Raw genomic sequence first — 24,669 nt, 5'->3', positions numbered from 1 at the left:
CTCTCTCTCTCTCTCTCTCTCTCTCTCTCTCTCTCTCTCTCTCTCTCCTCCCCCCTTCTCCTCTCCTCCCCTTGACCCAAGCCCTCAGAATTAGGAACTGGCTTTATTTTTTGGCCCTGCTCCTGTGGGCTGTGATTTATTAGCTCCAGGAAAACGGGACAAAGAGCTCCTGCTCTGTGGCAGCCAGTGGTCTACAGAGTAAATCAGAACATTACCAAAAGTAAGCAGCCCATTCCAACACAAAAGGGAGAATGTGACCACCACGAGACACCCAAAGCCAAAGAACTGATCCTGCCCCCCCACCCCCACCCCCATCCACCCGTGATCTGCTACTTCCTCATCCGATTCACGATAAAATATCTTCGGAATGGTCAAATGAGAATGAAGCCAGCTTGATCCCTCCATACTCACCGGCAGAATCCCTATTGCCCCCTCTTAAAGAGTTTAAAGTCTTTCCAGATAAATCTGAGTGTGAATTTAAAATATATATTTGGAAATCTATCAACTAGGAAGTTGGGTTTCACTTCTGAGAGTATCATTCCTAGTGAGTGAGATACTGACGACCACAGATTCATTCTTGCCTGTCTGCATTAATTATTTAATGAGTCACGTGACACTCCAAAGCTTACCATTTCAATATCACCCCCAGAACAGAGGCAACACCTTTCTCTGTGAGCACAGCACTTTCATTTTTGCTTTCTTAGCAGCCTCCAGATCTCTGGGACTTAGAGCAACTTTCCCCCCGGTCTGTCTTGAGTGAGCAACCGGCCATAATCAGAGAGCTGCCTCCTTTTTAGGCACAATCTGAGTCCTTTGAATCCTGATGGAGATTCTGGGCGAATAGCCTTAACAGCTCAGGCTTCTTAGGTTGCCTCCTATGCATGATCTTCATCCAGGAACCTTTGGGTCCAGCATGCCCAGGAAGGTCACGTTATGTTGTTACTTGGCTTAGCTGCCCTGGTGCCTGGAAAGAACGACTCTCTAGGACTTGACCATTTTGAATGTAGATTTCTGCACAAATAGGCCAGACATATACACACACATGCTGACATACTTGTGTGCTGTCAGACAAAGGACACGTGTGTAGAGATGTGTGCTTCCACAGACACATCACACCTATACAGAGAGATGCAGAAATCACTACTGACTTCTTTTCAGGCTGTTATTAATGCCACGAAAATGGGGGCAGGGGTAAAATCAGCCATTAATTTGAAGGCTGGACATGAGCTGAGTTCATTGTTATGTGGCTCTCCAGCTGTAGAGTGAGTCTTGCCTCAGCCTCTTTTTCCCTTAGTTACTGAATGAGAGCCATGTCATGCATTTGATACATTTGCTCTGAGCTCCGCATAACATCTTCCAGCCCTGCAGAATGTGACTAGGTGCTGGGATCAGTCTCAAGCCTCCATAAAATAATCTGCCTTGCATTCCGAAGGAACAAGAAATCATACATCTCCCCCAATATTCAAGTGCTGGAAGACCAGAAATTTATCGAAATGGCTGGTATAATTGTTTTTAGACCAGTAGTAAGGGGGAGGGGCGTAGATTAGGCCTCTGGGTGTGTGTGCGTGTGTGTGTGTGTGTGTGTGTGTGTAGTGTTTTAAATTTTTAAAAAATGTCTACCAAAAACATCATGACGGGATCAGGAAAAGCAAACCCACTGGCTCAATAGAGTTCACTCCTTTCCATAGGAAACCTGAGGTCCCTATTTTCTTTATTGAGCCTTCAAAGGTTACTTTATAATTATATTTTAAATTGAGTCATATCTGTTTCCTCATTGTAATTACTGGAATGAAATGATACAAGGACTGAAGGGTAGGAAACAGCTCTGAGGTTGCAAGGGGAAGGAGAGTAAGAAGGAAAGGGAGTGAGGAGGATGCTAATAGGAGACAGGCCAGAACTATGAAGGAGGTTTGAGGTAGGAAGAATGAAGAAAACCCCCAGGAGCTCCCCACGTATAAAATTCAGGAAGCTATATACAGGGCTCGCTTCACCCACCCACCCACCCCAACTGTAATATATCTAGGTAATCTGCCCATGGAGCTCTATTCTGGGTATTAAGTACTGTACTCTGACTGTCACAGTTGAATTCCTTCTGTAATAAAACACCGGGTATATCATAGATTTCAGCAAAAACTAGGAAAGAGAGCTTGCAAGCTGCCATTTTCCTTCAGGGGGGAGAGTGTTAAGCACTTGCTTCACACTGTGACAATTAAAGTGTCTCTGAACCAAATTAGGTTGATTTCAGATGTTGACAAAACTTTTAGCTCTGATGTTCTATGGCTTCCTCTGTGACTAAAGCAGATGAGTGTGTGTGTGTGTGTGTGTGTGTGTGTGTGTGTGTGTAGAGACAAAGACAGAGAGACAGAGAGAGACAGAGAGACAGAGGCAGAACCAGAGCGACCCAGAGAGATTCTGAGACTCTGAGGATATTTGGAGAGAGAAGAGAGCTCCAGGGCTTACATAGAATACTATCTTTAAAGGTCAAGGGTCCCCAGGGCCAATGGGCTTCTCTTAAAAAAACAATTAATGGGATAGAAAATTTGTCCTTTCAGTGACCTCTTATGGTTGCCCTAGCAAAAGAAGGACAATGCAAAGACTTACACCCCAAAGCGAAATTTCCTAAGTTGTTCTAACATTCTGGTTCGAAGGACCAGGTCTACAATAGGCTTAAGAGAAGTGTCGAATGGAGATAATTATCCAGGTAATTCGAATTTTTAAAAAGTCCACGTTGAACTTAATTATCCAGGCATTTCAGCTCAAAGTCCTTATCTTTAAAAATGGTCTCAACACTCCACCTCATTTTCAGGGTGTAGCTAGATATTCCACCAAAGAGCCCCCCAAAACACAACACACACACTCGCATGCACACACACACACACACACACACACACCAACGCCTGTTAATTTCTAGACATCTCCCAGCCTCAGAACACAAAGGGTAAATATGAACATTTACCTTATATGATGATAATCTGCCATAAGAGACTTAGCAGCCAGCACTTCGTTTCCACCGAGAGTCTGCATTTTTTTAGGAGACAGCCAAGATTTTCCATCTTTATATATGACCACATTTTTTCCAGGGACATCCTTTGCTCCTCCACAGACTTTTCCAGGAGAATGCCTTTCAGAATTGCTGTTGAATTACAAAGAAGTATTTATTGTATGAAGTGATTAATGATTCCTGGCAAAATTGCTATTTTCAGTGTGATTTAATTTCGTTTTACAAGTTGGGGGAGGGGAATAATAAGTTTATGCCCCAGGTTTAGAGAAACCCAGAGCCTCCTGTTCACATCTTATAAAACACGGCTCACTTCAGGACTTTGGATGACTTCTGAATGTGTTTATTTGTTCCTCCCCAATTTTTAGTGGCAAGACTTTTTTTTTAATGGCAGAGATATTGAAGCTGCTCTGAGCAATAGGGACTGTTGTCTCATTCTCAGATCTATTTCGTTCATAATTAAAGAGCTGGCAGAATTCGCTTTTAACAAATGGCAGCATGAAAAAGAAACATAGCTTTCCTGCATATTAGTTAAGTGTTTTAACTACTGATGGGCGAGTGTCTTAAAAATGCCTCTAGTCTAATTCTGAAGAGGTTTTCTACCACCACCACCACCACCCCAGGCTCTGCTCAAAATTTTTCATTAAAAGTCTATCACTCATTGAACACGCAAAGAATTCTACGATACTCTGATGCTAATGTACTTTCCCTTTCATATTGCAGAAGGAGTTACTATATCCGAGAAACAAGTCTCAGGCATTAGGAAGATGGACCAGGGATTGCTCGCCAGGTTGGATGGTTGGTCCTCACCCACCCCATTCTTTTTGTAATGTAATATTCTAATTGTCCCGAACTACAGGCAGTGAAATGAGGCAAAGCTCCCCAGAATCAAAAGTGGCACCCGGGACTCTTACAATCTTGGGGGCTGACTACTATTGAGATAGCAACCTCTTTATGACATCATCTGCACATCCTTCTGGGCCAAAACTTTTGAGGCACACATACTGGAGAATTGAATTTAACTCTTTTCCAAACCACCCCCTCTCCCTCCAAAAATCACAAATCAGGATTTAGCTCACAGATTTTTTTTAAAAAGAGTCAGCTTCCCTCCCTCGCCCATCCTGACTCCTAAGAAAAGCTTTGTACAGCAATAAATATTAAAAATGACTACTTACTTTCAAGTGTCATTATGGTTGTGTGTGGTTTGACCAGGGCAAAACAGCTGCTGGGAGCCATAAGCCCTTTTCTATACCTAGCCCTATGGCCACAGAAAAGAATTAACCCTATGCCAAAGAACAGGCATGTTTGCAGCAAGGTTTAACACCCTCCTTTTTCCTTTCAACTTTGCAATCCTTCAGGCCAGTCAGAGAGCAAAAGCTCAGGGTTTCTCTCTCTCTCTCTCTCTCTCTCTCTCTCTCTCTCTCTCTCTCTCTCTCTCTCTCTCTCTCTCTCTCTCTCTCTCTCTCTCTCTCTCTCTCTCTCTCTCTCCCTCCCTCTCTGTCTCTGTCTCTGTCTCTGTCTCTGTCTCTCTCTCTCTCCCTCCTTCCCTCCCTCCCTCCCTCTCTCTTGTCTGTCTCTGTTTCTCTTGGTCAGTATGTCTCTTCCTGGCTCTGCTTCTCTGTTGTTTGTCTCTTTCTATCTCTCGCTCAAGTCGGAGACTTAGCACAAACGATTTGGGCGACCACCATTTCATTAGACAGAAGACCCCCTTCTTTTTCAAATTAGTTGCTCATCACGATTTGAGAATGTGTCTTCCTCATCAGACAGTTTAGGAAACACGAGAAACAGTTGTTTTAAGCTTTTAATATCATGGTTTGTTGTTGTTTTACAAGATTAATTCTCAGCACTTGGCTCGATATACAGTTACACCAAAACCCACAATTTACAGTCTCACGTGGATCTAAATGGGCCCCCTCTTGCCAGTTAGAGCTGGGCCAGAGAGTAAGACAACAATAAACCTCTAACAATATTTTAAATAAATGAGATAAAGAGAAACTAATGTGTCACAAATATCATCAGGGACTATACACCTGGAGACCAGTTAAATAACCTTATGACATTCCAAATGTCGTCTCCTCTTTTCTCTTCAGTATCAGTTTTGGCAGGGGGTGGTGGGGGGGGGGGGGAGGACACAAGATAGGAGGGAGGAGGGGCCTGGTTCTTTTGTTTGCACTAGATGTAGATGGACATTTCCCGAGAACTGCACAACTCAAGTCACCACTGGATGGGACTGTTTATTTTAACTATTTAAAAAATACTGCATACAAAGGAGTCCTTCTTAGTTAGGTACCAAACTTCCCATCCCAGCTCTGTGAGCATTTCCATAAATAAACAATCCCACTGGTAGGCTTGCCAGCCTGTGCCTGATCTAGTGGTCCGGAGCCGGATGACAACCTGTTCTCTGCCACACGGAGATAGTGTCTTCTCTCTTTCTCTCTCTCATCTTTATTATTTACAAACACGCAGTTGGGGATTGTGTTGGTGTTTATTTTTGGTCCAGACAGAAGGTGGGGGTGGGGAAGAAAGAGGGGCAGAAGAAGAAAGGAAGAAGCAGAGGGGGGTTAAAATCGATCTGGGGATGTGGACGATTATAGCGTAGAAGAGTTGGGTGTGGAGGCACCTGGCTGGTGGCGAGGGTGAAGATGCGGGCCCTGAGTCTGTGCCTTGGAGGGCTGGCTCCCCGGGGCCGGGGCCGAGGAGCGCATCTTGGTATTGGGTAGTTTGTGGTCCTTCTTCCACTTCATCCTGCGATTTTGGAACCAGATCTTGACCTGGCGCTCGGAGAGGCAGAGCGTGTGAGCGATCTCGATGCGACGCCGCCGGGTCAGGTAACGGTTAAAATGAAACTCCTTCTCCAGCTCCAAGACCTGCTGCCTGGTGTAGGCGGTGCGGGAGCGTTTGGGTTCCCCTCCGTTGTAATTGGGGTTGACTGAACGTGCAGGGCCCAGGAGAAGGCGGAGGAGGAAGAAGAGGAGAAGGAGGAAGAGGAGGAAGAGGAGGGGGGGAGAGCAATTGGATAAGATCATTATATAATAACCTGACACCAAGTTCACGTAAGAATACATACGGCAAAGAAAATGTTTCACAGGCTATTGACAACGGAAAACAAGCGAGAGCCATAAAAAATGGTGTTGGGCATTGGGGCTGAAGAAAAGCTTCAAAGACACATGGCCCAGAGCCGCTGCCAGGGCAATTCAATTTATGGGGGCTATAATTACTGCCCTAACAGTTTGGCGTCTCGTAAATCTCCCGATAAAGGGACCCCAGATACAAAAGGTTTCTCACGTTTTGATTAGGTGGCACACAGTGACCCCCTCCTCCGCTGCCAGGACAGCAGGTCCCCCCTCCTGCCCCAGGCCCCCCAGGCCCTCGCCCCCCTCCCTCGCCGCGGCCCAGGCGTCGCTCACCGGTGCTGACATGGATCTTTTTCATCCCGGGGTACACCACGGGCTCCTTGCCGCCCTTGAGGCCGCACAGGCTCTTGTCCGCCAGGGGCAGGGGGCACCCCGGGGGGCTGCCCGAGGCGGCGGGGGCGGCCTCGCTGCGACGGGGGAGCGCCGGGGGAGGTGGGGGCGGAGGGGGAGCGGGGTGCGGCTGGGGCTGCGGGGGCGGCAGGACGTGGCCCGCCACGAGCAGGCTCTGTCCGGCGGGGGCGGCCGCGGACCCTCGGGCCGGGGGCGGCGGGGGCGGGGGCTGCTCGTGCCGGGGCCGGCCCGGGCTGGCGCGGCCGTAGCCATACGGGTAGCGGGCGGCGGCGGCGGGGGGCGCGGGGTAGAGGGCGGCGGGGGGCGCTGGCGCCGGGTACCCCGACCCTGGCCCGGGCCGCGGCGGGCGGTAGTAACCCGGGGGCGAGCGGCCGGCCCCCGCGGGCGGCTGCAGGTGCGGGGACGGCGGGGGCTGCGGGGGCTGCGGGGGCTGCGGGGGTGGGGGGTAGACTCCCCCGTCAGGGCCGCCGGGCGCCCCGAACTCCTCGCAGGGCGGGAACTTGGGCTCGATGTAGTTGGAGTTTATCAAAAACGAGCTCATGGTCATTAATTTGTGAAGTGCAAAAATACTAATTTTTCTCGCGTTGTCGTTTTTCTGGGCTCGCGGAGGCCCCTCCCCCTCCTGCCTCGTTCCCCATCCTCCCTTGGCCCCCCCTCCTCCCTCTTCCTCTCTTCTCCCTCCCCAGTCCCCCAAATGCCTCTCCTCCCCCTTCCCGCACCCTCCCCTCCCCCGGCGCTGCTGCGGAGGACAAAGTTCGGGCCCCGTCCCCTCCCCCGCCCCTCCCCCTCCGCACCTTCGGGCCCCCCCCCGATCTTCCCGCACGTGACCCTCTGCTGGCCAATGGAGGCTCGGCGCGCGCGGGCCCCGGATCAGGAAACTCGGGGTTGGATGATGGATGCCCGGGTCTTAGGCTTGGGGGAGGGCGGTCAGCGGGGGTGCTCGCCCCGCGCTATTCTGGGGAGGGAGGGAGAGGAATGGCTGCGTCCTCGGGCTGGAGATGGGGGGCCGCGACCAGCGCAGAGGGCTCGGCCTCGTCCAGTCCCCCGCCCCCCAAAACCGGTCTTTTCTCCGCAGCCCCCAGCCAACGTCCCCTGCTGCCCCCCGCCCCCCAGGCACAGAGGTCCTAGCTCCCCTCTCCCTCCCCAAGCAGTTTCTCACGCCCCCTCCTCCATAAGCAGAGGTCCCTCATCTCTACCCCACACGCGGGTCCAACCTTCCTTTCCCATCCAGTCCCTTGTCCCTCGCCCCTAGTCGACCACCACACCCACACACACCGAGGTCCTCGAGCCCTTCCCCATCCACAGACGAGCGAGTCGCAACCCCTTCCCCTTTTAGGTCCCTCACAGCCCTTTATCCTTCCATACACGTGGGTGTCCCTTACTGTCCTGGTGTCCCTTTCCCCCACATGGGTCCTAACACCTGAGGAGTCTCACCTGGACTTGTGACCCCAGATCCCTGAGTCATCTTTGTCCTTCCCCAGGCATGAGATGGAGCAGAGGGAGCCTAGGCTGAGGCTAGGCTGAGGAGAGGAATCTGGGGCTGGGGCTGGAGCTGGAGAGTGACCTCAGCCCACTGAGGACAGGGCCTCCTGTGTGTGACTGTGTCTGTGTGGGTTTGGGCAGCGGATGGAAGAAACAGGAAGGATTCCCCCACTGGAGGTCCCCATGGAAGAACAGTGGACAGCCCCCATCCCTGAAAATCACTGCCTTCCCTTCTGAAAGCTGGGAGGGCAAGGCAGGCGGCCTGGACTCTATCTGCAGGTCAGGCTGAGAATTGACGTGTGCCTCAAGCAGGGTACGGGATTGGGGGAGAGGCTGAAGCCTGCCACAGGGTAATTGAAATTTGATGGTTAAACTAATTACCGCACTATTAACAAATAAATTACTTATTAATTCCACCCAGTGTTGATCTTGGAAGTAAATAGTAAAGCTGCTTTTCTCCATGTGTTCGTGTTTACTTTCTCTTTCCTTCTCTGGGTCAGGCATACACCTTGCTTTCTCTTCCTCTCCCCCCTCCTCTCTTCTCCTCTCTTCTCCCCTTCTCTCCTCTCACCTTCCCTTCCTTTCTTTCCTCTCCTCTCCCTTCCTCTCTTCTCCCCTCCTCTTCTCTTCTCTCCTTTCCTCTCCCTCTTCTCTCCATTTCATGTCCCCTGTCCCTTCCTCTTCTCCTCCTCCTCTCTTCACCTGCCTGCCTGACCATCCAGGCAGACCATTCGATTCCCCCAGAAATCGAGAACAAACGGTTATCTACAAAGACAGGGCGAGGCCAGGATTTTCCGGAAGGGGTACCTTAATTGAGTTTCTCAAAGGGCATTACGAAGAAAAGCTTCCTCCCAGCCTGGGCTGCCAAGGTAGACATAGAAAGTTATAGCCTAAAGCCCAGCGACACTTCAGAAGGAATGTCATTTCTCTGTCCATTTATATCAGTTACGCACATGAGTTACTGAATGTTGAAATAAATCGTTTTGACGGATAGTCGTTTAATGCTTAGCCACATAAAGCCTATTATATCCAACTAGTCTATAAACTAATTTAGGAAAAGAGGCTAAAGAAAGGGATCTTTTTGGCTTTCTCTCTAGGATCTCCCAGATCTGCAAAAAAAGAGGTTTTGAAACTATTTTCTACTTAGGGCCTTGGGTAGGCAGCCAGGAAAAGCACAGAGAAATAGACAAGAAAAGAGCCTTGCTTGCACCGGGTGCAAAGACCATTTAAAATAAAACCCAAGGGAATTAATCACACACTTGTATACATATACATATACACACGTGTATGTATATATGTATAAAATAACACCTAATCAAATATTTACAGATTTCCCCACAAGCTCTCAAAAAAAAGCCGGTCTGTGTTCTCGGTGATGGCCTCTAGCAGTGAAAGGCAGGCAGGCAGTCCGGTAAACAGAATCACAGGGTCCATCCGCCAGAAATACACCACGAAATCTCACATCTTTGCTCTTGTCATCAACCCTGCCTTCCTAGGCTTTTTCTATGTCTGTTTACTATGATTTACCGGTATTAAAATGCAAAATTCATGTTGTTTAACTGCAGAGCTTTCTACGATGTTGCTATTTTTAGAGGTTAAAAAGAAAGCAGAGCTGTTTTGTGTCTAGTCGGCCTAAACCGGCGAGCTGAATCAGTCTGTTATTCACGTGGCTCTGTTACTTGGTGGAGATGGGCTTCTTCGGGATCTCCTAAGGCCTGTAACTTGTCTTAGTGGTTTGCTATCATAAACAAAAACTCGGCCAAGACCACCAAGTGTTATCTCAGACACCGACATTTTGACATTTTAAAGCGAGATTTATGGCTGCAATAAACAACCTCGGTACCTCTTCTGATCCGACCAGAACCTCCCTTTGCAAAACAGATTCATTCAACCAAATTAAATCACAGAGATCTATATTGTAAAAATTAAAACACCTTTTATCCCAAGAAATGTGATACCATAGCAAACATGGGAAGACACTAACCCAACTAATAGAACAACCAAAAGTTTACCAGCAGTATCTCTCCTGAGAAGAGAATGGAATTCACTGAAATGAAGCAGAAATGGAGAGGTCTAATCTTCATATACCAACTGCATCCAATTCCAAGTAGTGAAAAGGGGTTTTCCCTTCTTTGTAAAACATGTAAGCACATCTGCTCATTCCACGTGCTCAGATAAAATACATGTACAACAAAAGATTTCTTTAAATCCCATTAAGTAAAATAACTTTCCACTGAATCTAAGCACCATAATTGGGGGGGGGGGGGGGTTAGGGAGGGGGAAGTGAAAGAGAGAGAAAGGGAAGAAAGGAAAAAAGCAAGCAAGGAAGGAAACCGACAGAGGAAGAGAGGGGGAATAGGCAGAGGATGGAGAGAGGGAGGGAAAGGAGAACTGCATTTTCAGTCTCGTTTGAATCTGATTTGAATCATTTTGAATATATTTGGATCAGCCTTTCCTCCTGAATACAGCCCTGTCCCAACTTTCAAAGTGACCGAAAAGTGACACCATGTGCATTTTGTTTCTTATTAATCTCACACATTGACAGTCTTTGTTAAATAACAAGGCGCGCCCTTCACCAGCCGACATTTTCATATTTGTTAGACGCGCTGACCTGAAGTTCACCTCGGCCTTGGACTTAGCTGTTCCCAAAGGTCTATACAGTGTCTTTTAGATAGCTGGGTGCTTTGCCCAGGTCACTGCTTTGGAGAGAAAACCAAAGCTGGGTGGGGGGATCAACGTTATGGAATGGATCCACTGTATTTGCTCTTTGTTCCTTGGAACCACGATCCCTCCTCCCGTCCCCCCCCCCACCCGCTCTGTTTAGTACGGGATACTGGTTAAGGAGCCCCTGGAGCTTTGGGGTGTCAAAACGAGGGAGTGACATTTTGAATTTGGTTATTCACACCATTCTAAAAAAAAATCCTATCCGATATATGGTTTTAAATAACGAAGCCTTCAGTAGAGATCTATCTAGGGCTATTTGTTTTTCCTGTGTTTTAAAAAAATAAACGAAACCCAGACATGAGAGATGTAATTTACATTCGTATTTAAATGAATTTTGGCTATCTAAACGATCTATCTGCCTGCCACCTTAAAGGAGGCAACTTTCAGAATAAAGGAATATATAATCAAAATTTTATAATTGCTGTTAGTTTCTCATTTAAAGAATACCTAAAAGATATTGACAATTATTGAAGAAATCTTTTTCTTTTTAAGGCATGCCACAAACTTTTGACCTAAAACATAATGAAAACGTGCTCTTGAAGACTCATAATTTTTGGGGGGGGGGGGATGAGAGGAAGAGAATAGATTTCCATTTTCTTCCTAGTATTAACCCAGATATGGTCATGGAAAAGTGCAAAGATGATGCACAGCTTGGGCACCAGTAAGCCTATCTTTTCTCCCATCTAGCAGTTACACACTTGACCACAAATTCAGGAGCCAGAATGACACACTGCTGCGGGGGGAGGTGTTGAATTTCTCCATGAGGAAAGGCCCCACTAGTGAAACATTTCCTTTGCTCCCCCAAACATCCACAGGGAGCATGGCTAGCTCGGGAAAGTAAGCCACCTCAGTGGTTACAGTGACTTTCTTGCATGAACCTTAACACACATGCAGGATAATTAGATCCCAGGCTGTAGCCTGAGCAAGATAAAGATTTCATACTTGCTTTTTTCTGTTATCCTTAAGTGAGCACCTAAAGGTCAACTTAGAGACACTATGACCCTGAAAAGAGAACCCCAGACTGAGTCCAGCGGCATTTAAACAGGATTTTCTTTCTAGCTTTCCAAATGCAGCTAAGGAACATGAATGAGACTCCCTTGCCTATTTTATGTCCTCATTGTATTCTTGTTCCCCTCCTCTTCTTTCCTTAGCCCTCCACTGTCCCTTCCTACCCCTCTCCTCTTCCAAATATGTCTTTAAATTTTCCTAGAAATCATAACTCTATCATATTTTTCCTTTAAATGATGTTTCACTGTGATTCCTGGTCCCCTGCTCCAAATGGCACATTTTCTACAGTTGTAAAGGGTGGGAATTGCCTTACATTCGAAGGCAATTGATAACTTTATAGTAGGGACCTGAAAGTGGAAATCTTAACACCACAGAGGGTCTTTTCATCAAGTCTGGAAAACCCAGAACTTTAAGGGACATTTCTTTCCGAAGGGATTGGTGGAGGGCCTTTATCTGTTTTCTACAACTTAGTCTCTTTCCAGATGAAGAGTCTAAATTGAAGGATAGCTTTTTGTTTAAAAAAAATTGAAAATATTACAATCTAAAAGAATTCTGGGCTTTCTTCCCCTCCCCCAAGTGAGGAAATCAACGTCACTCTCTAAAAATTGTCTCCTCTGTCCCCTTTTCCTGTCTTCAGAAGCCACTAAGGGGAAGGGGGATAGTTGGAGGCGAGAATTCGATGCCTACTTTCCTTTCAAAGATAAAACAAAATAAGTCCTCCAGGAGTTGGGTGCATATTGGTCCACGACAAAGCCCCGGAGCAGGCGAGCCTTCCTTCAAGGCTGGCAGGCGATTTGGAGCAGCGGCTTATTTACCTGCTTCCTCCGAGGTACACAGAGTCCCTCAGAATGTGGCCCGATAATTCAAGATGAAATACAGAGCGTATTCCTCTCGAAAAGAGAAATTTTCTATCCTTTCCCCAGTAATTGAGGTCATTCGAGCACCAGGGTTCACCTGGAGTCCATACCGTGATACACTCGAAATTCGACGCTATATTTTATCTTTTGTGTTGATAGCCTGCATCTCGGCTGCAACATTGACATCAAACTCTGTCTGGGCAGATGACGAAGAGTGGTGCACAACGTAAACTTTTGACCCTCAACTTTTTGACCCGCAGTTGTAACGACCTAACCACAAAGATATACAAAAGCGATGCCTCTTATTTCTTTGAGGACCGAGAGGGCGCCTAGTTTGCTTTAAAAGTTCTGCTGTTCCCCCCTTTTCTGAAAGTAAATTTGGGGAAAGAGAGAGGATTAATATATATAATATATATATATATATTTATTTCCCTCCTTCATTACTGTATTTGCTGTCAAATCAGTTTCCCAATTCTTTCGTCAACACTAAGAGCAACTAGATTAACTCCAAGAAATTCGTGATTCCATTTGCAAGCGAAATATTGGATAAGTTGGGGGAACATTGAAAAAAGCGAAAAGAGAGAGATGATGAGGGGAAAGTGGTGGCCCGGACTTCCATTCGTCATTTTTCCTTTATTTAAAAATAAAGACACAACAAACCTAATTGTTTGGGAAAGCTTGCCTAGGCAAAGGAGTTGACTGTGAACTTGGTCTGAAGCGAGCTCTGCTGGTGATTCCTAGGGTGTGCAGATTTATCTTTTCTGCATTTACTTAACCCGGCAGTGAACTTCACTGGCTGTCATTTGTTTGGCGATGACAGACTTCACCTCAAGCAAGGACTGTTTCACAAAATCGCAATAATTACCCAATAACCTTCATAACAAATATTATTATTGAAAAGACCGTTTGGGGAGGGAGAGGAAAAGGCAAAGAGGGAGGAAGGTGGAGTCCTGGTGCAAAACACCAAAGGGGGGGCCCTACTCCCCTTCTTTGTGGCTTTCTATGGGGTGTTCTGTAGATCCACCATCTAGGGGCATGTCAGAAGAGACCGAACAAGAGTCTACTCTGGGAGGCCTTTCCTGGGTGACTAGAGAAAGCTCCATTGTGGACCAAGAGGAAATCTCCTGTAGACGGTCTATATAGTCCTCTTCGTGAAAGGGCAGACCAGGGATTACCTATAGTTTAGGCATGAAAGACTAAAGCCCATTCAAGCTGAAAGGTTTATTTTCCTCTTTAACACCCTATAATCCACAGTGTGATATATTCCTTTATTACTAATTATTTGGAGATGGTACTAGTTTGAACTGCACCAGTAGAAAAATGCTTTTTCTGATATGAAATACTACGCTGTCTTCTCTGAAAGAATACCCACCATGAGGCATGGGAAAAGAAGAAAAAAAAATCAAAATCTTGGCGTGCTGTTTTGAAATGAGCCCATGGAAAACTTAACAACCTATAAGTAAGTGTGACCAGAAGCTTCCTATATGTTTATAGTTCAGGGGATACTGTCATTCTTCCTACTGTAAAGAATTTGGGCCCTGGAATTTAGGTTGTTTTCTCCTTTTACAGGGAAGACCCATCAATGCCCCTCTGTTGCAGGGTTAGGTTAAATATAAAGACAACGAGTGTCAGGGCTTTTAAAAGTTAAGTTACCTCTTATAAAATGATCCAAATGAAGAGGGATCAAGAAAAAATTACTCGTTGATAAAATGACCAGACAACTGGATCATCCTCTGTTCTTTGCTCTGAGCCATTTAAATGGAAGGCAGGAGGAAGCAAAGGAGCAGAGACAGACAGAGAGATGGGGAGGGGAAGAGAGAGAGAAAGAGAGAGAGAGACAGACAGACAGACAGAGAGAGAGAGACAGACAGAGAGATGGGGAGGGGAAGAGAGACAGAGAGAGAGAGAGAGACAGAGAGAGAAGGGGGGGAGAGAGAGGAGAGAGAGGAGAGAGAGGGGGAGAAGGAGAGACAGAGAAGGGGAGAGGGAGGGAGGGAGAGAGAGAGAGAGAAGGAGGGAGGGAGGGAGGGAAAGAGAGAGGGAGAGAGAGAGAGAGATCCCCTAAAATAATCTGAAAATGATATTGACTGAATTTAGAATTTTTAAAAGTCATAGAACTTTGTTGATCTAGGTATCCACAAAAGAGACCATCTTAACCTCTAATTCAGTTTAAAGACTACTGCTACCCAGAGAAGACAGTAACATTTGTAACCAATATTTCAGAGAAAGCAGGTGAACTGTTGGTTAGTTTGTAGAAACAGATATCAGGCTAAGTCCTGTTTGTCAGTCAGTTTTCCTCAACCCTAAATACCCACGACTTTCTAGATAACTAGCTATTCATAGGGGTCTCTACACACTTCCTCTGATTAGGCCACTAGAATATGGCAAGGTCCCTTCACTTCCCTTTCTGTTTGTTATTTCGGCCACCAAGAAATCATTCAACTAGATTAATCAAAGGACACTAAAATGAATCCTTGAGTTAATGTTTTCTAAAAATGAAGGCAGAAGTCTGGGTAACAAAACAAAGAACTAAGATTTTACACACACACACACACACACACACACACACACACAACCTTCATAAAGAAAAAAGGGGGGGGGAATCCCAAACAAAATCTCCATTTCTCAAGCTGTAGAGACATTTGAATTTCGATGATCAGATCAGAGGGTCACACAATATAACTTATATGATTCAGGTTTTCCCCAACCAACAAAAGGAACTGGTCTGGACCAAACAGATTTAGGATTTGCCTAGAAACTTTGCTTTTCTTTAATTTTTGTTTCCTAAGCTGCTGAATGGATGTTCACTGTCAAAATGTAAACTCCATACAATAAAGTTTGGCGTGGTTTTTAAACCCCCTGAATCCCAAGTCCCCTTCAGGAGAACTGAAAATGCCTCTCAAGTGATTGCTTGTAGGAAGCTATCCAGATCCTAAATGAGGAGAGCATTAAGAAAGACAATATTTGATTTGTTGTTTTTTTTTTTTTTTTGCTTAATTCCAGAGACCAGCTGGAGAAGTCAGGCTGAACTCCACTGTGCCTTTGGAAGGGACTTTGGGGTTATTTGCTGACTATGTTGCTCCCAGAATCTAGCCAAGCACACCACCTCGAGATGAGGTCACATTACAATAAAGTTCACGAGGTTTTGCCCTGAAGAATATGGTGAGCTAGAGAGGGAGGCTAGTGAATGTAGGTGAAGGAAGGGATCAAATAGAAAAATACAATCCTTTTTCCACTAAAGAATGAGCCGCTGGTGCCATTTTGGAAATGGTTGTTTTCAAAATCATAGATTATGTAAATTGTCCGTGATCAAACAGAGTGAGGGGCTGACAAAAGAAAGGCGGAAATCTCCTACTGACAAACGACTCATTTCTTCCCTAAATTCCCCTTTATGGAGTGTCAGGAAAAACAAACCCAAGAGCCCTGAAAGACTTTTAAGTTAGACATTGAAGATTGCATTATTTCCCCCAAAACTCCAGAGCCAAGGTTTTAATGGGTGGAGTTATGGGAGGTGGGAGGGAGAGGTGCTATTTTTTCTAATTGCTAACTAGATAGACAGTTCTATCACCTTTTCAGAGCAAAAAGCACTGAAATAGTAACTCTAGAAAGAGAGAGAAAGAGAAATGAAAAAATAAAGAGAAAGAGAGAAAGGAAGGAAGGGAAGGAGAAGAAAAGAAAAGAAAGACGGATTCTTTTACCCTTTTCATTCAGCTCTGGAAATTCAAAGACCAGAGTGAAATCCGGCCATAAAGTTTATTGCTGAGTAATCACAGGCTGGTGAGAACAGCCCCACTGAAATAAGAAGAATGTAGAGGCAAACAGGCAGTTGAGGCCTAGCTCCCTCAGTTGGGGGTCGGGGGTTGGGGGAGAAGGAAGGATACTATCTCAAAGGCCAGAACTCTTGGCGTTTATACTTCCAGGGATGCTCAATCTATTGTCTTGTCTATAACATGATTTCCAGTCTCTACAATCCAAGTCTGTTGAGTGGCCCTGTAGTGGTGAAAAGTGCCTTTTAAATTGCCTCCTAGTCAGTATCCTGGACCAGAATATTACAGAAGCTGGTAGGGTAAGGACCCCTTGGATTCAGACCTTGCCAAACGGGAAGGATATTCCAATAGTCTCCCCCATACACACAAACACATCCCAGTGAGACAAGAAAGCAGTAACCAGCTGGCTTGGGAAGTCAACACTGTCCCTCCTAGCCCTTCATACTGGAGCAGAGTACCCTAGCCCAGACTCCTTTCCAAGTCTGCAGCCTGAACCCTCCTGGTTCAGAACCCTCAGGATCCAGGCTGCCAGTCCCCACTCACCCATCATCAGAAGGGCTCAGAGAAGATTTAGCCAGATACAGGACAAGGGCTTCCTGAAAGTCTGCTTTTCAGACATCCCGCCCCACAAATATACATACACTATACACATATGCACATTCTCACACACACACAAAATCATCTTTTTGCAAACTGAAGAGACCAGACTCAGAGAACAGCGGAAGTCATTAACATCTGCGGTAGTCCACGTAATTAAAGTTAGGCCTCAAAATCAATCTCTGACAAAGTCACTTATCATGGTTTACTTGGATGGGACTGGTAAAATTTTCATAGCTTGCTGTTAGCACTTCTTGTTTGGGAAGGGAAGCAAGTTTGCTGGCAGATTCATAGTCTGGGTGAACTGTTCTACTTTTTTGAATTCAGGGGCAACCCTTAGGATTATTGAACCAGAGAGACAGAGACAGAGACAGAGGAACTGAAAGACAGTTAGTTCACTGTACAAATAAACTGTAAGGGACTCACGAGTCAAACTTACCTTAACTTGCTAGGAGCCATTTTTCAGAGAGTTTTGAGAATTCGTGGTTTGGGCACTTCTGCCCCTAAAATTGACCATTTGAATGACCAGGTGCCACATGTAGCCTGTAAAAGAGTCCAATGAAGTCCAGCGTCAGTGAGATTATATGTTATGTGGTATATAATGTTGGATGTCAACTCCCCAAAACCATAAAACTTACTTTAATGGCACCACGTGACTTTCTATAGCCAGTGAGCCTATCTGTCTGTGCTATGGATGATTTTACGATCTAATTCATAGACAAAACCCTATTCATTTGGCACCCAAATGTCATATAGCCGGAACTGGGGCTTATAAAGTTTACTGTTTTATAACTTTTAAAGGAAGCCATCAATGTAAGCACTCAGTAAATGTGCAAATCTTTAGTTGCTCTTGGAAGCTCAGAAGAGTTAACCAATCGAGCTAGGATGGGGGTAAGTAACATTACATTTGTAGCGAATTAATTGTAGCAAAAGGAATCCTATCTGTTAAGGGTAAAGTGGGGGAAGGTGGTGATAGGATCTGGCTGTGGCTAAGAGGGTTTGAGGTTGGGATCCTGGAAATACCAGTATCTCCAACTAGTTGAAAGCAAAAAGCAGTTTAAGAATGAAGTAGAGATGTCGTGAAGCCAAGTAGGGCACTTTAACAAAGGACATGATTTCTTTCTTTTTTTTCTCTTTCCTATCTTTTTTTTTCCTTTTCTTTTCCTTTTTCCCAAATAGCAAACATTTGGATAAATGAAAGGCAGGCTGTGTGACAGGGGCTTCTGCCCTGCAATTTCTACCTCTCATTCAGGAGGTACTCAGTGGAAAGTTTCAGTGGCAGAGAGCTCACTGGCGGGTACACTCTAGCTATCTCCTTTGCACCAGCGGGCCCTAGCTGGCCAGGTATTCCGCTGACCCTGGGGCTCACTGCAGACCCTGAGTCTCAGAGTCTGGGGAGGGGGAGAGGTAAAGAGAAAGGACAAGCTCGCCATTTGGTACAAACCAGCTCACGAGAACTTACAATAGAAAGTTTATTTTTTGTTTCCAGTCAGGTTTTTTTTCTTTAAAAACAAATACAAAAAAAAAAAAAGAGCTTATCACAGTTTGCTTTAAACAGCCAGACTTGGACTATATTTGTAACTTTGTTCACAAAAACAGACACCACTGAAGCTGCGCGTATAAGAAGCCACTTTTTTAGGAGTTCGTGCAAAGAGTTGTACAAAGGCACAGCAAAACAGACACTGCTTCGAGTCACACTTGCCGTCACAGATTCACTATTCACTACACGTTTAAGAAGTTAAGTTGTATCTCATCAAGTCACCTCTACAACAGCATTAGTTAGTTACACAGGGAGTATAGGTAGTTAGAATAAAAATATTTTTAACAGCTTGGAGCTATTCAGACAGGGACACTTCCACGCACATGCACAGTTAAAGAGACGGATTGAGTGCAACACACGACATTGGCACTAAACAAGGTTGGGGGGGGAGTCTCTCTCTTTTTTTGTGGTTTTGTTCTTTTTCTCTTTTTTACAGTTACTTCAAGTAACACAGCTCGCTTTATATAAATAAGTTAAAACATCTATTTTTTTTTTCAAGACAAAGCCATTCAGGACAAAGAAATATACAGAAAGCAGATCTACTTATACACTTAAACAGGCTATGTAATAATGCTCATAAACAGGCTCATGATTAAAAGGTGGGTGCGGGGGGTGACAAGGACAGTATTTCTTCACAGAAGTAACACGAGGAAGTTTCAGAAAGTCACCTTTAGTACTGACACTAAGCGCAGGTTCCACTAATACTGCTCAGTACTTTTAAACTCTGGGATTATTAGGGGCGAAAAGCTCCTCCCGCCGCGGCCATACTCATACTTTTAAGCTTATTATCTTTTTTCCATTTCATTCTCCTGTTTTGGAACCAGATCTTAATTTGTCTCTCCGAGAGGCAAAGAGCATGTGCTATTTCAATTCTTCTTCTGCGGGTCAGGTATCTATTGAAGTGAAATTCCTTTTCCAACTCTAGGGTCTGGTAGCGGGTGTATGCAGTCCGAGCCCTTTTGCCTTCTGGTCCTCCTATGTTGTCTGCAACAGAAAAGTCACTGGTTTTAAAACTCCGCAGTGATTTGCCCGCAAGGTCCTGAGCAGCCCACTAGAGCAGCGGGACCGTTAGACTGTACGATTGTTATTTTTCAGTGTGGGGGGACAAGCTCAACAAGTCCTCTCTCCACTTCTCTTCTTCCCCCCCCCCCAATTTCCTCCTCCTTTCCTTTCTGGAGAGAAAACAATACGGTTTGGCGACGGGCGAACAATCAGCAGATGTAAGGCTTGGAGCTGTAGCTTTTTTTCCCCCTCTGCCGCCTGCTTTCTGCCTCCCCACCCCAGGAAGCTAGTTTCCCAGAGGCACAGCCCTCCCTGCTTTCATAAGATTCACTTTTACGATGCCCTGAAAGCCCCCTAATAATGGCCATTTTACGATAGGAAAAGTGGCCCCCGGGTCATCCTTCCTCAAAGTTACAGGGAAGAACGAATCCACCCCCCCCCCCCCCCAGCCTGCCCTCTGTTCCAACGTGCACGCCCGGGGTTCTTTCTCTTCCCCAACCCATGCCTACTCTCCGATTCTCCCACCCACCCCCCATCTTCATAACCTTGCGAGCTCCTGCCCTTATTATTTCCTAAACTCCTTTTTTTTGGGGGGGGGTAATAATTAGTAACGCTGTTTCCCCAGGATAGCCCTGCTAATAAATTATCCTCCGTGACAAGCACCTATTCACTTCGCTCATTCCCAATATCTACCTCTCTGCCCCCTCAGCTGTTTGAGTTGGGAGTGAGGAAGAAAGGTTGCGGGATTTCTTTCGCCTCCCCCTTTCCCCCTTGCCTTGCCTCTTTCCTTCTTTCTTTCTTTTTCATGTTTCTTTTATGCCTTAACTTGCCTTGCAAAGCGGCCATTTGATTTACCCCATTTCCAAGCACAGCGGAACTGAGCGAACTAGATGTACGGAAAGAGAGAGATTCAGACGAGAAAGATAGGGAGAGGAAAGAGAGAGACAGAGAGAGGAAGAGAATGGCAGAGAGAGAACGATAGGGAGGGAGATGGAGAAGAGAGACAGGGCAGTGAAAAACAGAGCTCGTGGCAATCGCGGTGAGACAGAGAGAGAGAGAGAGAGAGAGAGAGAGAGAGAGAGAGAGAGAGAAACCCCAAGGTTAGCTTTACCATGACTTATGTGCAGCTTCCTCATCCAGGGGTAGATCTGTGGCTGGGCTGGCTGGGCTGGACTTTGGTCGCTCTGGGCACTCGCCTGCTCGCTGCTCGCTGGGGTGTCATCCTCAGTCCCAGACGAGGTGCCAACCCCTTCTCTGCTTATGTGAGTGCTGCTGGAATTGGACGATGTGCTCGTGGAGTTAGCTAGCGAGTTTTTCACCCCGTGATGACTCTCGCTGACAGGCGAAGCGGCCACGGCGGTGCAGGGCAGAGGGTCAGGTGGAGGCGAGTGAGACGACGTGGCAGGTTGGTTATACCTGGGCTCCGTGGACGCCGAGGTGGCATTGGCGGGGTAACTGCGGGCTCTCTCATTGGTACCAAAGTGGCTGGAAGCTGAGCGCCCAACGCTGAGATCCATGCCATTGTAACCATAGCCGTACCTGCTGGGATGCATGCTCGCTGAATCCCTGTATTGCTCGCTCACGGAACTGTGATCTCCATAATTATGTAACGGGTAGTCCGGGCCATTTGGATAGCGACCGCAAAATGAGTTTACAAAATAAGAGCTCATTTGTTTTTTGATATGTGTGCTTGATTTGTGGCTCTTGGTCGTTTTGTGCGTCTATAGCACCCTTGCACAATTTATGATGAATTATGGAAATGACTGGGACATGTACTTGGTTCCCTCCTACGTAGGCACCCAAATATGGGGTACGACTTCAAATCACGTGCTTTTGTTGTCCAGTCGTAAATCCTGCCTGATGACCTCTAGAGGTAAACTCGTGCACTAATGGGGGAGTTGGGTGGATGCTGGAGGCTCGGCGCGCGCGCCCCGGGCGCGTTCCCGCCGCCAGCTCCTGGCTTTCAGTCGGACTCTTGCGCCACCCTCTGGAGATAAACTAGATCTTCACCCTGCCGACCAGGGTCCGCAGGGCTGGGGTCGAATTGAGGTTACAGCCCATTATAGCAAAATTATTGCATTTCCCTCGCCGTTCCATTAGTATGTACCAATGGTAAGGACTATCAGCTGCAGATCACCAAACTAGCGATAATGCAAAAGACTGGGGGAAATTGTTTACTTTTATTATTTCGCATTCACTTGCTTTTCTTTTTCCTTTCTTCCCCTCTAATTGTTGGTGTGGGTTGCTTTTTTTGTTTTTTTTTTTTTAAGTTGGATTTTTTTTTTTTTTTTGTCCTGCTGTCAGGTCAGAATTCTGCAAAAAACCAAAAATCACCTCTTTTTTTAGGGTGATGTACATTGAACCAATTGGAGAAATAAATCTCCCCCCTACCCCAGCAGCTGCAATCAAAGACCTCTTTTCTGTAGGCGCATAAGGGACACTACCCTGCCGATTTTAAATGACAAACATCTAGTAAAGATAGGTTTTGTGTTGAGTTTTCCGAGGCGAGGTCAAATTCCGTACAGTTTTATAGTCCCAGTGGATTTTTTCCCCCTCACAAGTAAATATGATTTTCATAGATAGCTATTCCAATCGCTTTAAGGACTAAGCTCAGAGAAAATCTTCGTATTCCAGCTTCCCGGTCTGGCCAGCCGTGAAAGCAGAGGGGTTTCCTGCTGCATACGCCTGTGCCCAGGCTTGGCTCCCCGAAAATGCAGAAGCAAAGATGGGACGATGCAGAGATAGCTTGACCGACCTGCTTTGAGAATCCTGCTCAAATGAGAACAAATTCAAGGAGAGCCAGAATGGAAGCATTTCAGGGCAGGTCGGTCTGTAGCCTTTATTTCCCTGGGCTTAGAAATTCGAAAGTAAATGACAAAGGTAGCAGAGAGATAAGGGACTGTCTGAACCAAGCCTGTGAGCCACTTGGAAATGCGGAAAGCTCAGGCCAATGTGCCACCTAATAAAAACTGCCTCCCTCTTACTGACATAAAAAGGGGAGAGGAAGCAAGCCCGGTCTTATGGAACTGCAGCTGGGACTCCCTGTGGCACCGCACCCTCAGAAAGATCGGGCTTCTCCCGAGCCTGCAAAGTTCAGTGTCCAGATTTGCTTGCCCTCCTAGAAAGGTTGCTTTTCTTCCCGTTAGGGTTAGCCGATTTCATTTGGGAACACTAGTTTTATAGCTCCTTCTGGGCGATTCTTTGTTTCCTGAAAGTTCTTCCCTTGCCCATTGCTGCCTGAGGCGAAAGGACTCTTGGAGGTCTTTTTGGGGGGAGGGGGTGCGGGGGACCCCAACTGTCTTTTCCTCCTTTGTTCAGCAGATTTATTGGTTTAGGTCTTATTGCATTGTTGCCTAGTGCCGTAAAACTTTTTGTAGACCCCGCTGGACAGCCAGCTCCCAAACACCGTAGGGAGGAGACGACCCCGACCGTAAATGGGATTCTGAAAGGGCTGAAACCTCGGATTGGTGCTTTCCCCCTCCAAATCAGCTCACAGTTCAGATGCTAAACCATGCAACTCTTCGCTTCTGCAGCAAATAACAGCTACTAGAAGACACTCGGACAACCCGAGATGCTCAACAGAAACCAGGGTCCTTTCTGGGGGTGGGGCGCCTGGTTAACCGGCTTTACAGGAGAAGGAAAAGAGGGGCTATGTACACAACAGACTTCTAAATGACTCCTATTTTTTTTCTTCTAAGAAATACACAGTTGATTGCAAATATATAGCCTCTCCTCCAGTTTTAGAAAACAACAGACTGTGAATACTTAGGGCAGAAATAGTGTTGGCAGAATGAGAACACAAGGGGGAAAGCCGCTAAGAAGGGGGAAGGCCTGGGAACTTTTCTGATGCATTCGTTATTCTACTCCCCCTGCCTTTTCCTCTGTTTCTTCGCTGCTGGGCTGTGTGGAATTTATGAGTTTGTTCTCTTTTTTCCATTTCATTCTCCTGTTTTGGAACCATATTTTGATCTGTCGTTCTGTGAGGCAGAGCGCGTTGGCAATCTCAATCCGGCGCCTTCGCGTCAGGTATCGGTTAAAATGGAATTCCTTTTCCAATTCGAGGGTTTGGTATCTCGTGTAAGTTTGCCTTCCCCTTCGGCCATGGGTGCCGTACACAGTACCTGGGAGAAGGAAATATTAAGGGAGTTGACTTGAAAAAAGGTTCTAGGGTTTCAGGAAGAAAGAGCAAGGCATATTCTAAGCTAGCCCCTCTAGTCTCTCCTAGCGAGGCAAGCCAAGCACACCCGGCTATTTTTGCCTTTGTTAATTCTGCAGTGATCAAGATGGCTAAACAGGTCAGTGTTATTTGTCTTAGGCAGGGATGGCCTTCTAACTTACAATTATTGCATTGTGTTTTTTCGTATCTATGAAGGAAATTCATTACTGCCCCATTATTACTGGGGGCTGGAGAGAGGGAGCCATACTAATCTCACCATATAGAGAGATAGAACCATACAGTGATGTGTGTGTGTGTGGGCACAAACATCTGTGTAGATATCAGTGAAACTAAGCCATCATAGGGAAGCCAAATTGTAAGTAATAAAAATACTCAGCTTTCACAGCTCCTCGGTGATTCTTCCAAAACCACCTTGCATGAAAGAGAATGGAGCATGCCCCCTTTAAAGATAAATGGATTTTTTTTAAAGGCACAAGACCTAAGTTTCCAAATCTGCTTTAATCCTTCTGTCTTGCTCTAAGAGACCTTCTGTTAGTGGAGCTTCATGAAAACAGAGGAAATAAGGGTGGAGGGAGGGTAGGCTTTCTGGAGTTTCTGGAAATTAATGACCTTGAAGGCAAATAGGGTCTTTAAGGTATCCTCCACCTTAATTAAGCCCACCTTGCTGAGGAGCTGAAGGGCTTCCAGGCCCTTCCAGGGTCTCAGAAGTTAGCTATTCAGGTAATAGTTTCTAAAAGAGGGGAAGAGGAAGGAGGAGGGACAAATTCTGAAGCTGGAGAACTGGGTCCTCCAACTGCTTTAGGGTGTCAGTAGAAGGGAGTAGATTGGGCAGCTCCATCTATCTTTGCATCTCCAGGGCACATAGGAGAGGGGGGTTTGGTGTGGAGGGAGATTGATCATTAATGATGTGTGTGTAGAATGCTGGTCCACCGTGGCTCGAGAACTTCACACGAGGATGTAACATGCTCTCTCGCTCTCTCTCTTTTCTCTCTCTCTCTCTCTCTCTCTCTCTCTCTCTCTCTCTCTCTCTCT

At 46.2% G+C, this 24,669-nt stretch overlaps 4 protein-coding genes across 8 annotated transcripts in view; all 4 read right to left on the bottom strand.

The window, feature by feature from the left end:
• The window catches only part of LOC114050388 (homeobox protein Hox-A3-like), a 20,209-nt gene extending 17,080 nt beyond the window's left edge, over positions 1 to 3,129 (bottom strand). Inside the window, exon 1 of one of the 3 annotated variants that reach the window (XM_027872014.1) lies at positions 2,957 to 3,129. The gene's annotated coding sequence lies outside the window, so the exon portion shown is untranslated. Of the gene's footprint in view, positions 1 to 411; positions 550 to 629; positions 842 to 2,956 lie in introns of those variants that run through there. The other 2 variants (XM_027872018.1, XM_027872017.1) reach the window with 2 other exon arrangements.
• Positions 3,130 to 5,464: 2,335 nt separating this feature from the next.
• On the bottom strand, positions 5,465 to 7,074 carry LOC114050389 (homeobox protein Hox-A4-like). The gene is made up of 2 exons (XM_027872022.1): positions 6,406 to 7,074; positions 5,465 to 5,927 (listed from the first exon to the last, which is right to left on the bottom strand). The coding sequence occupies exons 1-2, from the start codon at positions 7,028 to 7,030 to the stop codon at positions 5,587 to 5,589; spliced, it is 966 nt and encodes a 321-aa protein (XP_027727823.1). The 5' UTR covers positions 7,031 to 7,074; the 3' UTR covers positions 5,465 to 5,586.
• A 10,317-nt stretch (positions 7,075 to 17,391) lies between these two features.
• Positions 17,392 to 21,359, bottom strand: LOC114050390 (homeobox protein Hox-A5). Of its 2 annotated transcripts, XR_003569991.1 has the most exons (3): positions 20,572 to 21,359; positions 19,127 to 19,442; positions 17,392 to 17,461 (listed from the first exon to the last, which is right to left on the bottom strand). XR_003569991.1 is itself a non-coding variant. In XM_027872023.1 (2 exons), the coding sequence occupies exons 1-2, from the start codon at positions 21,128 to 21,130 to the stop codon at positions 19,192 to 19,194; spliced, it is 810 nt and encodes a 269-aa protein (XP_027727824.1). In that variant the 5' UTR covers positions 21,131 to 21,359; the 3' UTR covers positions 18,427 to 19,191. The 2 variants fall into 2 exon arrangements, 1 of the variants encoding a protein (XP_027727824.1); XM_027872023.1 differs by lacking the exon at positions 17,392 to 17,461 and having other exon boundaries at positions 18,427 to 19,442.
• Positions 21,360 to 21,766: 407 nt separating this feature from the next.
• The window catches only part of LOC114050391 (homeobox protein Hox-A6), a 4,841-nt gene continuing 1,938 nt past the window's right edge, over positions 21,767 to 24,669 (bottom strand). For both annotated transcript variants that reach the window (XM_027872025.1, XM_027872024.1), the window contains one exon: positions 21,767 to 23,581. In XM_027872025.1, coding sequence (XP_027727826.1) covers positions 23,316 to 23,581 — 266 coding nt within the window. In that variant the 3' untranslated portion in view covers positions 21,767 to 23,315. The remainder of the gene's footprint in view (positions 23,582 to 24,669) is intronic.

This window comes from Vombatus ursinus, unplaced genomic scaffold (genome assembly GCF_900497805.2).
Source record: "Vombatus ursinus unplaced genomic scaffold, bare-nosed wombat genome assembly UNPS02014799.1, whole genome shotgun sequence".
Classification (NCBI taxonomy): Eukaryota; Metazoa; Chordata; class Mammalia; order Diprotodontia; family Vombatidae; genus Vombatus; species Vombatus ursinus.
The sequence above is the reverse complement of the archived record's forward strand: the minus strand, read 5'-3'. Positions and strand labels throughout refer to the sequence as shown.

Excerpts from the sequence above, each read along its gene's own strand:
- LOC114050389 (XM_027872022.1), bottom strand. The coding sequence starts at position 7,030 with ATGACCATGAGCTCGTTTTTGATAAACTCCAACTACATCGAGCCCAAG. Across the intron at positions 5,928-6,405 it reads AAAGATCCATGTCAGCACCG|TCAACCCCAATTACAACGGA; the intron begins GTGAGCGACGCC and ends CTGCACGTTCAG.
- LOC114050390 (XM_027872023.1), bottom strand. The coding sequence starts at position 21,130 with ATGAGCTCTTATTTTGTAAACTCATTTTGCGGTCGCTATCCAAATGGC. Across the intron at positions 19,443-20,571 it reads GAAGCTGCACATAAGTCATG|ACAACATAGGAGGACCAGAA; the intron begins GTAAAGCTAACC and ends TTTCTGTTGCAG.